This window comes from Glandiceps talaboti, chromosome 23, assembly GCF_964340395.1.
Source record: "Glandiceps talaboti chromosome 23, keGlaTala1.1, whole genome shotgun sequence".
Taxonomy (NCBI): Eukaryota; Metazoa; Hemichordata; class Enteropneusta; family Spengelidae; genus Glandiceps; species Glandiceps talaboti.
In genome coordinates, this window is record NC_135571.1 from 4,293,543 (window position 1) to 4,311,083 (window position 17,541).

Consider the following 17,541-nt stretch of genomic DNA (forward strand, 5'->3'; position numbering starts at 1 on the left):
AAATATAATAAGTTAAAATAATCTGTGTTTATTCCTAAATATTAATTTACTTACCATGATATTAGGATGGAGTCTCATCAAAGTATGTTTACTGTAACTACTTTTTAGTCCTAAAGCCATTTCAACTTCCTTGTACAGTAACACAAACACTTTGACACCACTTTCCTGGAAAAAACACACAAAAATATACAATGTACTGGATATTATACCATGCATGATCCAAGTTGAACAAAATATATGGAATATGTATACTCTGGTCGTTCTACGTCATGACAATGTGTGTTGATGTTCTGACAATGTGTGTCTACATCATTGGTTTTGCTGTGTTCAAAATATGAGTCAAGCGTTCAAAATTACCATTACTTTCCTCGATTTTTCTTTGATATTACTGGCACTGGTATAATTATGTTATTCTCCAATATTTATCTTTATTCAGCCGGAAAAATACTCATGACCTAAGGGTTGTCACTACAAGTCTATCGACTTATAGTTTACAAAGACCCCTTAGGTCACTCTTATTTTCCTCGGCTGAACGAAGAAAATTATGGGAAATAACATCTAATTGTACTACAAACCTTTCCTAATGTACACAGAGCTCAAAATAACGGCATTTTACTTGTCCTGGAGAAGTGATTTGAGGCACTGGGCAAGTGATTTTAGATAGTACTTGTCTCAATGTTTTTCTCATAGTTTTCAATTTTAAAACCTCTGCTTGCTCATTTTAATATTAGTAAATTTTCCTCTACCTGCATAAACTTTCAAAGTGATATTTTAACATATGAATAGAAGAATACATACAAATGATTATTCAGTCTAGATTTCCTGAGTTTACTCAAAATGAAAGTAAGGTTATGGCAACTCACTTGGTGACAAAATCTGATCAAAAGAGACATCTCAATAAACATCTCAATAAAATTTACCAAAAAAATCACTTTGTGGACAAATACCGGTACTTTCTGATCTGGACAAGCATTTTTCAATTTCTACTGGTCCAGTGAGCAAGAAAATATTTCACATTATTCTGAGCCCGGGTACATGTATACCTTACTGACAGGGGAATGCTACTCTAGGAAATAAACCGAGGTCTATCATAACCTTTGGTTTCTGGAGATGCAGTTCCAATGCAAACAAAGCCACCAACACAGCATTTAATGGGGAACTCCACTCATGTAGATAAAACTAAAATTATACAATCTGCAGGTTTATTATTATTCTCCAATATTTTGTACTCATTCAGCTAGTAAATACTCATCACATAAAGATTTTGTAACTCTACATATTTGACTCATAGTGACAAGACCCCTTAAGTCACTCATATTTTACATGATGGAATGATGACAAACATTAGAGAATAATATCTACTATGTGATAAATTCCAGTAAAGTAAAATGTAACTTACAGCTTTCCTCTTGAGTATTTGATCTAGTCTCCACATATGGCCTTCTGTTACTGGTCTCTTCATGTAAATCTCAGGACTCAACCTGGATGGTAAACAAAGAAATCTTTACTAGTTGAAGAAAAACATGATTTGTTCTGTACTGAGGACAAGTATAATTTTTTTTAGCAATATGTTCACATTATATATAAAGGACCTTTGAAATGAATTGTTGCTAAGGTGGTCCAAACCTTTGGTATATGATAAGTTCACTTCACTTTTGAATTCCAATAATGTAATGTATTTAAATAATTTTAGCTTCATTTAATTTATTTTGCAATGAGAAATAGAGTGGAATCTCCCTCTATGAATTGAATTGAAGTGTTTATGATTGCGCTATGTGGTTATGGCCTTACTGTTCTGGAAGCAACTGATTGATTGATTGATTGATTGATTGATTGATTGATTGATTGATTGATTGATTGATTGATTGATTGATTGGAGAAAATCAAAGCCACAGATAACATCTGTATTCACAATGATCAGAAATCTATTAATTTTAATGCTAAACAAGAGATGTAAATGTCCAAACCAATTGTTTGTCTCACATTAAATTTATATTAGCTCATGTGTATTCAAATATACATGTATGTCACTCCTAAACACTGACATTTCATTCTTTAAAAGTTTCTAGATGTAACAAGGATGTGTTCATGTTTTATACATACCACCAATCTGTAATAAATATTTCTTCTTTGGCTGTTTCTAGTGCATCAGCAACTGCATTGAAATAATCAGCGCCATCTATATACCTAACAATTACAATTAGGATAGAATTATTAAAGGGGAACACCACTTCAGGAAATAAAGGCATGTTCATAAATTATGGGTTCTGGAGAGTCATTTCATGATTTTACATCACCTACAATTCATCACGTCAGTGCAGTAAGGTCGTATCTGCCTATACAATTGCATAGCAGATATGACCTTACTGCACTGACGCAATGAATTACTTGTGATTTCTGAGACACATCAAGTTGATCTTGTGCCTTTATAGGGTATCTTTGCTATGTGCCACATTACTTCATGTTGCATTCATTTCTAACTAATACCATTCCAAAGTATTACTATTATTTGACTGCCCTATGTATGATGATGATACACCTCAATTCACTGATAAGAACTCTGTACCGACATTTCCCAAACACTTACCACCTAGCGTAGACGTCTTTCCGTTGAGGGGCAAATGATTTATATCTGTTACGTTTTGTATATTCAGATTTTTCAGCCAACTCTGTAATATATTCTCCCCATTCCTTGGCTTTTCTTCGTGTCCAACATTTCAATAATAAATTTCTGGAATAGATAAAAACAAGTACTCAGTGGAGTTGTAGTGTACTGTTTCCGCCCTCTCAATATTTGATACAACCATATACAGAAACCAATAAGAAACTGCACATTCTGCACTTTACAGTCTGGCAATATTGCAATTTCTTGCTGCATTTAATAGTCTGAATGAAATCAACCATTTAACCCATGGTGTACACCAGTAGCAACCCCATCTTGACTGAAAAATTTCACTACTTTACAAGTAAAAGCATACCTTGTCCTGTTAGTAACTTGTAACCCATGGTGTACACTAGTGTGTATCAGTCCTGTAACATTTCACTATGCATCACATAAAACCCTACCTTGTCATGTTAGTAACTTGTAACCCATGGTGTACACTAGTGTGTATCAGTCCTGTAACATTTCAATATGCATCACATAAAACCCTACCTTGTCATGTTAGTAACTTGTAACCCATGGTGTACACCAGTATGTATCAGCCCTGACTTGACAGTAAAATCTTCATCCATTAAGATAACACATCCTATGCGTCCATCTTTAGGCCGTACATACGCTACAAAACTTTCTTTGGTTACCAACCACCTACACAAACAGAAAGTATCAAATTTAGGTTGCTAGTTGAGATATAGTGAAGACCTGTGTTGCACCAAGACCCTCTATACCCATGATATAGCAACGTGTGTATGTATATGCTAAGTGTGCAATGACTCGCAGGGCTAAACATGGTCTAGTACTTGTACATATTTCTCATCACATTTGTTTTAAGATAATATCATAACTAGGCAAAGCCCATAAGCTCGCGCAGGAGAGATTCATTTGTGACTGGCTGCCTCAGGATAATATTGTAGACAGCGCCCTCTGTGTGGAGAATGCGTATAGTATATAGAACGCGCATGTGTAGTCATCGTGCCGCAATGACTTCTTGGGTAAAACCACCCAAAAAATATTGCATAGTATATATGATGTGCATGCGTACTAGTCATTGAGCTGCTACACGGGCTAAAAATAATGTCTTTTAAGTTACTAATACTGAAACATGCCTAAGTATCATTATCATTGGCAGAACTCTTGCATTATTGGCTGGAATATTACTACAAATTTGCATATTACTATGAAACCTCCTCCTAAAGTCTTTCCATCTTTCCAAAATAGTTTTGTAAATTAAAAATCCAAAATAAATACCCCAATTCTCATCCATATGGCCACTTTAACTACTGACCTTTTATTCCAGTGTCCAGCCCACTCACAGTAACAACCACCACAACATCTGGTACAACATCCTAAGGGAACACGATGACCACCGGATCTCTTCTTTACTACTCCCTCCCTAGTAAGTGGAAATATACATATACAGTATGTAATAACAGTTAGAAACTACTGACCCAAAAGGTGAACAATTTATGTTAACTTATTTTATCTAATCTAGGGAAAAACAGTTTTTTGTAAAATTGATAATGATGACTACTGAACAGAACAAGACTCAAATCGTATGGAGATTGATCTTTCAGCTATGCTACCGCAATTTCTGTGGCACCAACTACCTAGCTCTGTCCGCTCTGCACCAAGTATTGAGACTTTCAAGACTAAAGATATACCTTTTTGAGAGAGCTTATCTGTAACAGTTTCTATTGTAAAGTGCCTGTGAGCATCATTGATGGATACTAGGTGCTATATAAATCTCTTTATTTGTTTACTGTAATAATACAGTACTTTATCAGGAGTACATGGTACAATGACGACAATGACGACAACAACAACAACAACAACAACAACAACAACATAAACAATGACAAAATACTTACTTTCCCTTGGTACCAAGGTCATTAACGAAAGACAAATGACTCACTTCTAAAAATTCAAGCTGTATGAGAGAAAGAATATGATAATTATTATTAAAATACAAGTTTAGATTCCGCTAGGGATTCCAGCTTTAAATTCTATTTTGATAAAAAGTCACGACAGACTAAATGAACTCGTATTTCACTTATTGACATCTTTTGATGAAGGACACTGTGTACTAAAATTAAATTGACCTCAACACCTGACACTGTCAAAATATATAATTATTGACCACAACTTACATTAACATCTGACATGCAGAGAACATTTCTTATTACTACTACACCATGTCATAAGCCATAAATATGGAATATATACTCTGGTCGGTCTATGCTACGACAATGTGCATATATGTCCCGACAACGCGTGTCTACATCACTGGTTCTGCTGTATTCGAAATATGAGTCAAAACTTTCAAAACTGCCATGTTACTTTCCCCAATTTTTCTTTGATATTATTGGCATTGGTATAATTATGTTATTCTCCAATATTTGTCTTGATTCAGCCAGAAAATACTCATGACCTAAGGGTTGTTACTGCACTACTTGTCTAGCAACTCAGTGACAAAGACCCCTTAGGTCACCCGTATATTCCTTATCTGAACGAAGAAAAATATTGGGAATGACATCTAAATGTCAGTTTAGAAACACAGATGCAAAATATTGATACTTACTGTATGTTGATTGGTTCTGTAAATACGGTTTGTGAGTAAACTTTGTAAATATTTTTCAAGCTGCACCTGTAATTCAACATTGGAAACCCAAAGGTCAATATGCTATTAATTTCACTGATTGTGAGACAAGTCAACTCAGAGTGTGACAACACTGAAATCCAACTGTGGAAACCCAAACGTCTGCCACATTATAGCAGTAGTGGTGGCAGGTACTGTGCATAACACATGACACACGCACGCATGCACGCACGCACGCACACACGCACGCACATACGCATGCACGCACGCACGTACGCACACACACACACACACACACACACACACACACACACACACACACACACAAACACACAAACACACGCATGCATGCATACACACACTTTTTCTTGAAATGTTTACTGGTCACCTGTACATCAACTACCAATGCACATCTACAATCAGTTGATGTCATCTGATAGTCAGCTTTACCTTAGTATACAATCTACAATTAACTAGTTTTATCACCACCTAGCGGTCAGCTGTAACTAGCAAACTTGAAATTACTTTGATTACAGCTGAAAAAAGGAAGGTGGCTGTTAATACAGTAGTTTTAAGAAACTAGGTCTATAGTAAGCAATCACAAAATTGTTTTCATTTCATTTACTTTTGCTGAAAAAGACAAGAAAAAGTGCAAGAACAGTCAATATGATGTATGCCACTCACTTTATTCAATAAAATAACAGCATACATATGAAGAACACTGGCCCAAAATTTCCATATCAAATTCTACATTGTTTTAGATCAGGTTCTGTATACTGCTAACCATTATTTCACAACATTTTTCTTCTTTCAACCAAGGAAACTACGAGTGACCTAAGGGGGGCTTGTTATTATAAGTCACTAGACGAGTAGTGACAAGGCCCCTTAGGTGATGAGTATTTTCCAGCTGAATGAAGTAAAATATTGGAGAATAATACAATTATACCTCCTCAAGCTTAATTTATGAAAAATTGGGAAATATAACGACAATTTCAATTCTTTTGATGCATATTTCGAGCACCGAAAAACCAGAGACGTAGACAACAGTTGTTGTGATGCAGAACAACCAGCCTGAGGGTATATAATCCATATTTTCTGTTTGAAGACAATAACTTGGCTTGAGTATAATGGTATAATAATGATTGGGTCAATCATATTTTGGGTGTTAAATAATTTGCTACGTGTACATGACACAATCAACTCAAAAGAACATTTTTTGGTCCAGTGTTCTTCAGTCATGCCCATAACCTGCTGCAACACACAAATAACAAAGAATGAAAGTGTAACTGAAAATAGTGTACACAAACACACTACACATCAGATAGGCAACACCTGTACTGTTACATCTTTACACATTACAGCCTGATTACTGGTTCAGTCTATAACTGGTGTATTAGTTTTTTATGTGCTCATAAGAGTATAACGCAGGTGTATTACATTGTATAGGTATGATATGTACTATGTGTATACTAATTACTACGTATACGTAAATGTTTAATTTATACTAGCTTAGTATATGCATGACATGTACACATATATGTACGTGTGTCTCAGTGTGTGTATGTGTGTCTGAGTATGTGTCTGAGTGTGTCTGAGTGTCTGTCTGTCTGTGTCTGTCTGTCTGTATGTATGTATGTATGTATGTATGTATGTATGTATGTATGTATGTATATATGTATGTATGTATGTATGTATGTATGTATGTATATGTATGTTTGTATGTATGTATGTATGTATGTATGTATGTATGTATGTATATGTATGTATGTATGTATGTATGTATGTATGTATGTATGTATGTATGTATGTACATACATTGTATTGTATGTATGTATGTATGTATGTATGTATGTATGTATGTATGTATGTATGTATGTATGTATGTATTATGTACCGGTATGTATGTGTCTGAGTGAGTGTGTGTGTGTGTGTGTGTGTGTCTGTATGTGTCTGTATGGATGTATGTGTGTGTATGTGTGTGTGCACGTGTGTGTGTGTGTGTGTGTGTGCACGTGTGTGTGTGTGTGTGTGTGTGTGTGTGTGTGTGTGTGTGTGTGTGTGTGTGTGTACTCGCATGAGTGAGGGAGAGATATGTTTGTGCATAAAGCAATCATGTGTGTCTGTCTTTTCTGGAGTTCAAGCAATTCTATCTATCTTCAATAATAACCTACATGTAGCTGACAAAGTGTAGAATCTAGAAAAGAAAGTTTAACACAGCAGCCTTGAGGTAATAATAGCAGTGATACAAGTCAGAGAATTCACAGTGGGCAGGATTAAAGATCACACTGCGCTAATTTTGCAAAATCATAAAATATATACATACAGACAAACCAGGTATTGATAGGACACATGTCGCAGCTGGTACATGAACTGCCTGCAAAGTGTAAAATTTCTTATCACACACAGACACCATCACATGTGATAAGGTACATGCATATACAATACAATACAATACAATACAATACAATACAATACAATACAATACAATACAATACAATACAATACAATACAATACAATACAATACAATACAATACAATACAATACAATACAATACAATACAATACAATACAACTTTATTGATCCTTGTCAGGAAATTTCAGTGTCTGCCAGTAAAAAATCCCCCCAAAACAAACCGTTTTTTTTTTTAAATAAATAAAAATAAAGTAAAGTAAATAAAAACAATAAAACGAGCACATAAAAACAAGACTTTTTACTTATCAAAACACATACATAACCAGGATAACTTGACAATAACTCAAAAAGAGTACAACTAGGCGTTAAAAAAGCGTGGCTACAGCTAGACATGTGAGCATGTAGGGCTAGAGTCGAGGTCTGTCTGTCTGTCTGTTGGTTGTGTAATTTAATTGCTGCTGGAATGGATGATTGCTTATAGCGTTGTTCTGGTGCGTGGTAGTCTGAGTCTGCCGCTTCTATCTATATACATTGACTGTCAAGTTCTTACCTAAGTGGATGTGTGTCGTCAGCTAATATTGTTCCCAGGCTGTCTGTAATTTGTCTGTGGTATATGAGTTGTCAATGTTAGTCTGTTTTTTACCCTCCACCCCAGCTGCTTTTCTGATGATTTTATCAAGTCTGTCTTTGTCTTGTTTAGTAAATTTCCAGCCCAACATACTAATCCAAAAGTGAAAATAGTGCTCAAAGTTGAAGTATAAAACATTTATAGTAGATCTAAGCTAACATTAAAAGATCTCAAGCAGTACATGTACAATCGACTGTGAAGTCTTTTGACAATGGCATGTGTGTTCTGTTTCCATGAAAGCTTATCATCGAGAGTCATCCCTAAATATGTATATGTTCCAACTCTATCGACAACTTCATCCTTGATCAAAATATCTTCTAGTCTCGCTGCCAGACTCGCAACTATCGTCCCTAATCTTTTTATGTATGCCGAGAGGCTTGGGACTAAAGTCCCTCACTCAATTCTCATGGCTTTGCCAATCAGGGCGCACTTCATGCGCCTTACAAACTATAATCATGACATATCTATCTAGCACCTAGAGGGCCAGGGCTAAATATTATGCACCTAGAGGGCCAGGGCTAAATATTACGCACCTAGAGGGCCAGGGCTAAATATCACGCACCTAGAGGGCCAGGGCTAAATATTATTACACTGTCAGGTGCATATCTAGAATAATCAAATTAAACTAGACCAACTAAACAGGTATCATTCCACGATAATTAAATTATAAAACAACCTCTAGAGGGCACTATACATGAGTGAGGCACAATTCAATTTTTTAATCCTAACACTATCCTATCAATCATATCCCATATCATTTCACATTTCTGTGAGGGTGAAAACTTAGCATTTGATGTCAAAAATATAAACATCTGTTAGTTGTAAATTGTGAACAAACAAAGCTCCATGTTATGTATTAATCCTTGTGTCAGGTGATGAGGTTAAAAGACATTGTGATGTGTGACATATGTTTAGACAGTTTGAAATAAATAGCTGGGGTAATCATAGTTGTTGTGGGCTGGGGTTATAAAAGTCTGGTATACAGAATATAAATTATGGTTAACTTGAAACCATAAGAGAGCTGACTTGGGCACAAAATAGCTGACTTTAGGCTTAAGTTTTGTTTCAGTTTTTTTTTTTTTCACTCTATAGCACCAACAAAACAAATATTAGAGAGGTTTAGATGCATGTTATGTTATTGTTTGAACCAAAACAACTGTGAGGAGGTGGAAGATATGTCATTTTTACAATCTGTACAATTATTGATAGATATCTTTTCTAAGCTGCTGAAATCACAAATAACATCTTGACCTCATGTATATTGTGTAACAGACAATAGTGTTTGATTGATGACGATAATTTCTATTCTTCTGTTTCAGAGGGCAAGTTAAATCAGAACAGCTGTGAGGAGGTGGAATCTATCAAAGTGCCATTTTTGCTAAATATACATTTTAGATTTCGATATTACTCCTGGTCCCAGTATTTTTCTTCATTCCATGGAAAATACGAATGACCGACCTAAGGGGCCTTGTCACTATGAGTCGCTCAATGAGAAGTGACAAACCCTTAGGTCATGTCGAGTAGTTTGTATTATTTTATAATATTGGGGAACCTCCTCAAACATAATTTATGAAAAGTCGGTAAAAATAATGGTGATTCGGAATGTTTTGACTCATATTTCGAGAACCAGTGATGTAGACACATGTTGTCATGACTTAGAACAATCAGGGTATATAATCCATATTTTCTGTTCAAAGACAATAACTTGGCTTGTGCATGGTATAATGATCTATGTAAGGATATATGGTCAAACATAACATCTAGATATGATCATTTATTGTGGAACACATGGTGGGGGGGGGGGGGGGTAGCAAATTAGCGACTATAATTTCATTTTTTTTACAGTTCAAGATTTTCAAGAGTACACACTGAATCAGATCATCTCTGAAGAGTTGGAAGATATGTTATTGTCGGATTCAGTATTAAAACATTTGAAAGCTGTAACTTTTGTAAGGTGGTGTGATCAAAAATAACATACAAATTATTCCAATGTAGTCAAGTGTTGTAAATAATGTATCAAACAACACATATAGGTGCAAATTGATGGCAATATGTTAAAGCTGTTATAATATAAAATCCATCTCGTTGACATGGCAACCACCAGATGGCAGAGTCAATAACCTCACTGTGTGTGCACAGATGTAATCCCTTTTATCATATCATATAATATAAAATATATTATAGTTATCACAGCACTTATGACAGCACTCATAAACGGTAACTCTTACATCATCTCTCTCACTCCTACTCCCTGCCAGACAACTTTAAAACAGCAGACAATATTATAGTCTAGAATTCTAAACTGGTACAATATTACGTATAAAAAACTTCATTACTATACTAATTTAGTCAAGACGGTTACGAAAGGTGGTAAATTTTGGTTAATTAAATGCTTCGATAATATCAAAGAAAATTGCAAATTACATCAATATTATATCGTCATGGTAATGATACAATAATAAACTACAGAAAGATGTTCCGATGTTTGTAAACTGAAAATCCAGTCAACTAAAAAAGATATGGTAGAGAGAGAAGAAAAACAATGACTCGCTCTTTATTATCAATCCAAAATTGAAAATCATATCAACATTACATCGCCATGGTAATGATATCTTAATAAATGGCAGTCACATCTTTAAGTGTTATTTGGATAACTTTTATGAAATACAAGTAAATTCAATTAAGAGATGATATTTATAGAAATGTAGTTAGCATTAATATTGAGAAATGTAAAGGCATAATATCAGTGAGGACTACTTCAGCATTACATCGTCATGGTAACAATACCTTAATAGACTGTACTTATATCTTTAAATGTTATTGGGGTAACTTTCCTGAACTACAACAAGTAAATTCAATTAAGATATAGTATTAATAGAAATGTAGTTTCAGTAGAGAAAAATAAATGTCATAACATCAAGTCAAAATTGAGGCTTACCTTTAAAAAGGCCATATAGATGAGAATTGGGTATTTATTTTGGATTTTTAATTTATGAAACAATTTTATCATGATTTCCTCCTATTTGAAAAATCAATGTAAAACAACATTGACCAAGTCTATGTTATCAATAATTCTAAACACTGATTTCATAAAATTTATATTTATCTGCTAAAATCCCACAGCTATTTATTCCTTGTAACGCTATAAATTCACTGAGTCAGACTTAAATTAACAAAATAGTGGAGTAATAGAAAACATTTTTTTCATAATCAGCTAAGTCTACACAAAAGTAAAATGTATTCATTTGAAATATGGAATTTATACCTTTTTTGTTCTACATTACATGAACCTAGTTCTACAATGCTGATTTACGGGTCAAAATGTTACAAATTTCATTATTTTCCCATTTTTCTCTTACATGTACATGGAACCTGCACAGGTGTACATTTTTTCTTTGAGCCAAAAAGTACTCCTAACTTATGGTTTTTTTACGACTCGTCTTCCGTAACAAGGCCCCTTATGTCACTCATATTTTCCTTGGCTATATGACAAAAAATAGTGATACGTTAATATTTTCATTAATCCCAATTCTATGCATCTATAAAAGATACAGACATTGTGCCCTCTAAGCTGATTTGACGTGCTACTAACGCACACAATTTCTAGTGACGCACCAAAATTTGTTTTTCCTTATCTCTTACTATGTGGGGACTCACAAGACATGTCAGTTTTTATCATTTTGACTCACAACAACAAAATTTGGCTATCATTAGAGGGTACACTGGATACACAGTAACTATTGTGTTATAATTTCAAGTCAAAATTTTGTGAAAATGGACCCAAATTACAATCCTTTACTTAGACAATCTTCAAGAAGTGATCTTAAGAAGCCAATGGTTCATCTACCTGCTGACAGGCTTTTAAAGTTAACTCTTATCATTTCACTCTATCTCTAGTTGCACGCATCATCAGGCCAGCAACACAAAGTGTTTTGTTACTCATCCCTGTGTGCACCACACTATTTACATCATAGCTTTATTTTCTGTTCTGTATTTTTTCTGTATTTATAACCACAGAAGGGGTCCTGTACTATTGTGGTATATCCCCAGCAATATGCTGATTTTTTACAAATTGTGCAATCATTGTACGATTAACAGAACATGTTTTGTTTCACATCCCTGCGAGCCGCATCTAAAGATATTCACATCATAGCTTTATTTTCTGTTTATAAATATCAAGCCTGTGGTATTTCAAAACCACAGAAGGGGTCCTGTACTACTGTGTTACATTTCCGGGTATATGCTGTTATTTACAAATTGGAAACAAAACGCTTCCTGTTAATCATACAATGATTGACATCCCTGTTTTGTGGCATTTGAGAATATTCACATCATAGCTTTAGTTTCTGTCTTTATAAATATCAAGCCTGTGGTATTTTAAAAGCACAGAAGGTATCCTATACTAAAGTGGCGCATTTCCATTAATCAGCAGTCTGCTGTTATTATGCAAATCCTAACAATCATGTACCATAATGTGTGTGTGTGTAAGAAGCAGGACAGCAGTATTCCTATAATTCTTGGTATCTACAATATATAACATTTTACCTCATGCTAAAAGGTCAAAATAGAACAAGAAGGTCAACTCATTTCTCACGCACGACTATGTGAAGCACGCGGAGCGGAAGTTATTTCAAATGTTCATTATTTTTTGATGATGCGCCTATGCAGTAATATTCTATTTCAGGAACCGAGAATTACATAATAAAAAAAATACAGACAGTTTTAAAATAACAGGCAAACAGGAGAGGATTTTCTGAGAGACAACATCTGTTACATTAAACAAATAACACCTATGTCTATAATTCTACAAAGCAATATGATGAACTAAAACATTCAACAAAAATAAATTCCAACAAGCTGCATCATCGCATCATTTTTTAATTTCCCTTGGGCAAGAAACAACAATTCTTTTCCGACAGCCTACAAATACTTGTAATAGTAGCTGAAAGTGACATGTGGAGATTACTTGATGTCTTGAGTGTATTCAAAGCAAAATTTCTTGCTGGAAAGTACCACTCATTCAATTTGAAAATATCAAGGTATCTAGAGAAGTCATTTACCTGTAAAGATGACCTTTACAGTTGTCTGATAGCGTAGAATGATGCAAAGATTTTTGGGTGTCGCCTTTCCCCTACCCACACCTTGCATTTCCTTAGCCTGTGTTTCAATGCATGTGTATAGGTACGTGTACAGTGTACATCATAAAAGGGGTCATTCCTGAGATCAACTATGTTTGTTTTCATGCAATTTGTTTACGCAACTCTTTTTTTCAAATTTCTGTTTTCACCAGTTTACACTGAATTCATTTTCAAATGAAAATGGATCATTTTTGAAAACAATCCACTTTCAGCCGCGCTCTCAAATCGTTGCATCCATTTTACTGCATTATTGCTGTCTCTGCGTAAATCATAGATGCAAACGCAACAAAATAGTCATACTTTTATGAAAAAACAGACATGAAAAATTAAAATTCAACTTACCATTCTTCTGGCTATTTGTGGAGCTGTAACCAAAGCATCTAATCTCTTAGGCAAACTAGGAAGTTGTCTACTGGATCTACTGTTTTCTTTGAAAGATCTTCGTCTTTCTTTTAGCCTGAGATGGATAAAGTATTCATTTATCATTAGTTCGCAATAAAACTTCCAGTACTTTGTGCAAGTTATTACAAACCGGTACATACATTTAGTTGATGTAGTAGTGCCACTATGACACCAATTCGCAGTACCTACATTTCAGGTGGTCAAAACAGAACACGAAGGTCAATTTATTCTCATGTGCACTTATAGTAAATGCATGTGAAGCGCATGAAGCAGCAGTTATGGTGTCGACCAGGAAATCAAATGTTCATTATTTTCATGATGCACCTAGACATTAATATTCTATTTCAGGTGCTGAGAATTGCAAGTGGCACTTGTACATAACTGCATGTGGGCAGGACTAGCAACGATGATGACTAATGTGCATTGAGTTATTTCAACACTTCTCCTTTAAATATTCCAATAGATCAGGCACAGACAATTCTATTTTCTGAGATACCTCCAGTCATTTGCAGTTCAGGATATATACAATACTTGACATGTATTGTTTTAGCTGAAATAGCATAGTGTGTGTCATTTGCAGTCACCACATTTTGATATTCACTTTACACTCTTGAAATTGAGTGGCTAAGCTTGATTAGTTTTCTCAAAACTATTTTCTAGTTTCTCACCCACAACTTTAAATCATTTTCTCTTTTTTGATGTTAATGTTCACTTGTTATTTTTATGTTTGTCTGTTTTGTGAGAAATAAATTTCAATTCAATTCAATTCAATTCAATTCAACTACACTATTACAATCACAGACATTAAATTTAGTTGTCATACCAAAGAGATTATAATCACCTTTTACTGGGTACTGGTAGTTTCATAGCTGCTTTATACAGGAGAAGTTGTTCATGTAGTTGTCTGAAATGATGGTATCTCTTTTTGATAGTCCATGAGAACGGACCATGTTTTAATTCTACTATGTACCTGAAATTAAACAGCATGAAAGTGTTAGTCCATATTACAATATGACATAACATGACATAGGATGAGATGAGGTGGGATGAGGTGAGGAGAGGTGAGGTGAGATGAGATGAGATGAGGTGAGGTGGTGGCATGAGATGAGGTGGAGTGAAGTGAGGTGGCATGAGGAGAGGTGAGATGAGATGAAGTGAGGTGAAGTGAGGTGGCATGAGATGAGATGAGGTGAGGTGAGGTGGCGTGAGATGAGGTGAGGTGAGGTGAAATGAAATGAGATGGCTTGAGGTGAGGTGAGATGAGATGAGGTGAGATGAGGTGAAGTGAGGTGAGATGAGGTGGCGTGAAGTGAGGTAAGATTAGATGTCAGGTGAGGAGAGATGAGATAAGATAGCATAACATAACATAACATAACATGACAACATAACATAACATAGCATATTATGTGAGGTGAGAGGTGAGGTGAGGTGAGATGGGGTGAGACAAGATAAGATAAGATAGCATAACATAACATGACAACATAACATAATAATATTGACATACAGCACAGTATATAAACATAACACAATTTTCTAAAACATAACAGAACATAACATATTAATAAAACATAAATTCTAAAACCTAATAAGTAAATAACATAACAGTTTACAACATAATATACCAAAACATAAGAGAACACAACAGAACACATTACTGAGCATAAAAAAGAATGACACATAACAAAACAGTACATAACATAAACATAACACGTACAAGACCTTGGTGTTAATAAAATATTAGGGTTTAATAAACCTAAAGTCTGTATACACTCACTAAATACAATCTCTCTAAACATATTGATGGGGTAATTTAATGAATTTCTTGATAAGCCATACAATGTTGTACAATAATTCATCCCACGAGGTAACACTATCAATTTTAATTTAAATTTTACAGGGCTTCAATTTACCCTAACTTACAATTTCCTACCCAAGAGACATACATGAGTTTAGCTAGCAGACATATTTGCTACTTGGCCTCTGTACACTAAAATGTCTCCCATGATGCAGAATTTCAATTATTATACTTTACTGCAATGTGAAAATGTCATTAGATATTAAGTAGTGCTTCATGATGGCTGAGTCATCATGGTAACAGTAGCAAGCTCATGATCTGCAAGTTGTTGGTTCGAGCTTAGTCACTGATATATACCTTCTCAAAAAAGGTTATTTGTGACAGTATTTATTGTAAAGTGCCAGTTAGCATCACTTGATGGATACTAGGTGTTACGTCAATCTCTTTATCATTATTAGTATCATCATCATCATCATCTTCTGAATGACTTAAGTTAAATATTGGGGATTTATTTTATTTATTCATTTGATGACGTACAGGAGTTAGTCCTATTTTTAGGCTCCTTTGGTTCAGTGTCAGTGCAGGGGAAAACCGGAGTACCCAGGCAAAACCTGCATTGTATGGTAGAGTCAAACTGCACAACGCTCTTCTTACTTACAGTGTGGTAAATTTAATCAAACCCAGCCAACACCTGGTGGGTTCGAACCCAGACTGCAGAGGTAAGAGGCGTACAAGCTAACAACTCGGCCACCACCAACCCACCATTCTGTTTACTCAACCCAGCTGTATATTACAGTGGCATCTGGCAGGATAGAGGGTGGTATGTGAAGGATTTAATCCTAAGTGCTTATATAGAGTATAAGATGATGCACACAAGACCAACACAATGTAAAGTCTGCATCATACAACATAAACATGCTGGTTGAACATGCACCATTCACAGAAAAAGTAAAAAAATATCTCCTTGAGTATCATATTTATTTGATTCTTGTTTTAGATTTGGCAATCTAGGTGTCTAGTGTGCTTGTGATGCTCAGTGTACTATATGAGGAATGGTACTTACAAGTTAGGATTGAGTAATTTAGATGTTGGATATCTTTCAATGTCGGTTATCTTGACATCAACTCGTTCTCCTGGTATCAGAACTCTTCTACTGTGATGGTCAAAGGGTACTGGATCACTATGGATTCCACTGTAGGGGATTTCACGGGCAGCTACAAAATAAACCATACAGATTTAATATTTTCATTTCTTAGTATCGGAACTCTTCTACTGTGATGGTCAAAGTGTACTGGATCACTATGGATTCCACTATAGGGGATTTCACGGGCAGCTACAAAATAAACCATACAGATTTAATATTTTCATTTCTTAGTATCGGAACTCTTCTACTGTGATGGTCAAAGTGTACTGGATCACTATGGATTCCACTATAGGGGATTTCACGGGCAGCTACAAAATAAACCATACAGATTTAATATTTTCATTTCTTAGTATCGGAACTCTTCTACTGTGATGGTCAAAGTGTACTGGATCACTATGGATTCCACTATAGGGGATTTCACGGGCAGCTACAAAATAAACCAAGAAATGCATATGGAACTTATAAATCAGTCCGTATAAATAGATGTAAAATCCGACGTTTCGAATAAATATTCTTTTTCAAAAGGAAAATCGGTGAGATACAGAAATGTTAGGTTAAAACCTGAACATATCTAAATGTAATGGAACAAATCAACAACCGCGTGTGATATATAAACGGTTATATGTGGAAAAAGTTCTAATATTCGCACGCACCAAATTGAACCCAATAGAACACGCCTGAAATTTTAAAAAACCCCTGATTAGATTTGGAATGATGAGAAGTAAACAAAATAAACCATATAGATTTAATATTTTCATTTCTTAGT

General features: G+C 34.9%; 1 protein-coding gene across 1 annotated transcript in view; it reads right to left on the bottom strand.

The window, feature by feature from the left end:
- The window catches only part of LOC144452587 (phospholipase D1-like), a 38,104-nt gene that overhangs the window by 12,264 nt on the left and 8,299 nt on the right, over window positions 1-17,541 (bottom strand). The window contains exons 3-13 of the mRNA XM_078143707.1: window positions 16,695-16,845; window positions 14,678-14,806; window positions 13,777-13,891; window positions 5,238-5,303; window positions 4,528-4,586; window positions 3,945-4,052; window positions 3,155-3,307; window positions 2,588-2,731; window positions 2,104-2,187; window positions 1,400-1,481; window positions 55-165 (exon numbers count right to left, since the gene is read on the bottom strand). Coding sequence (XP_077999833.1) covers window positions 55-165; window positions 1,400-1,481; window positions 2,104-2,187; window positions 2,588-2,731; window positions 3,155-3,307; window positions 3,945-4,052; window positions 4,528-4,586; window positions 5,238-5,303; window positions 13,777-13,891; window positions 14,678-14,806; window positions 16,695-16,845 — 1,202 coding nt within the window. The remainder of the gene's footprint in view (window positions 1-54; window positions 166-1,399; window positions 1,482-2,103; window positions 2,188-2,587; window positions 2,732-3,154; window positions 3,308-3,944; window positions 4,053-4,527; window positions 4,587-5,237; window positions 5,304-13,776; window positions 13,892-14,677; window positions 14,807-16,694; window positions 16,846-17,541) is intronic.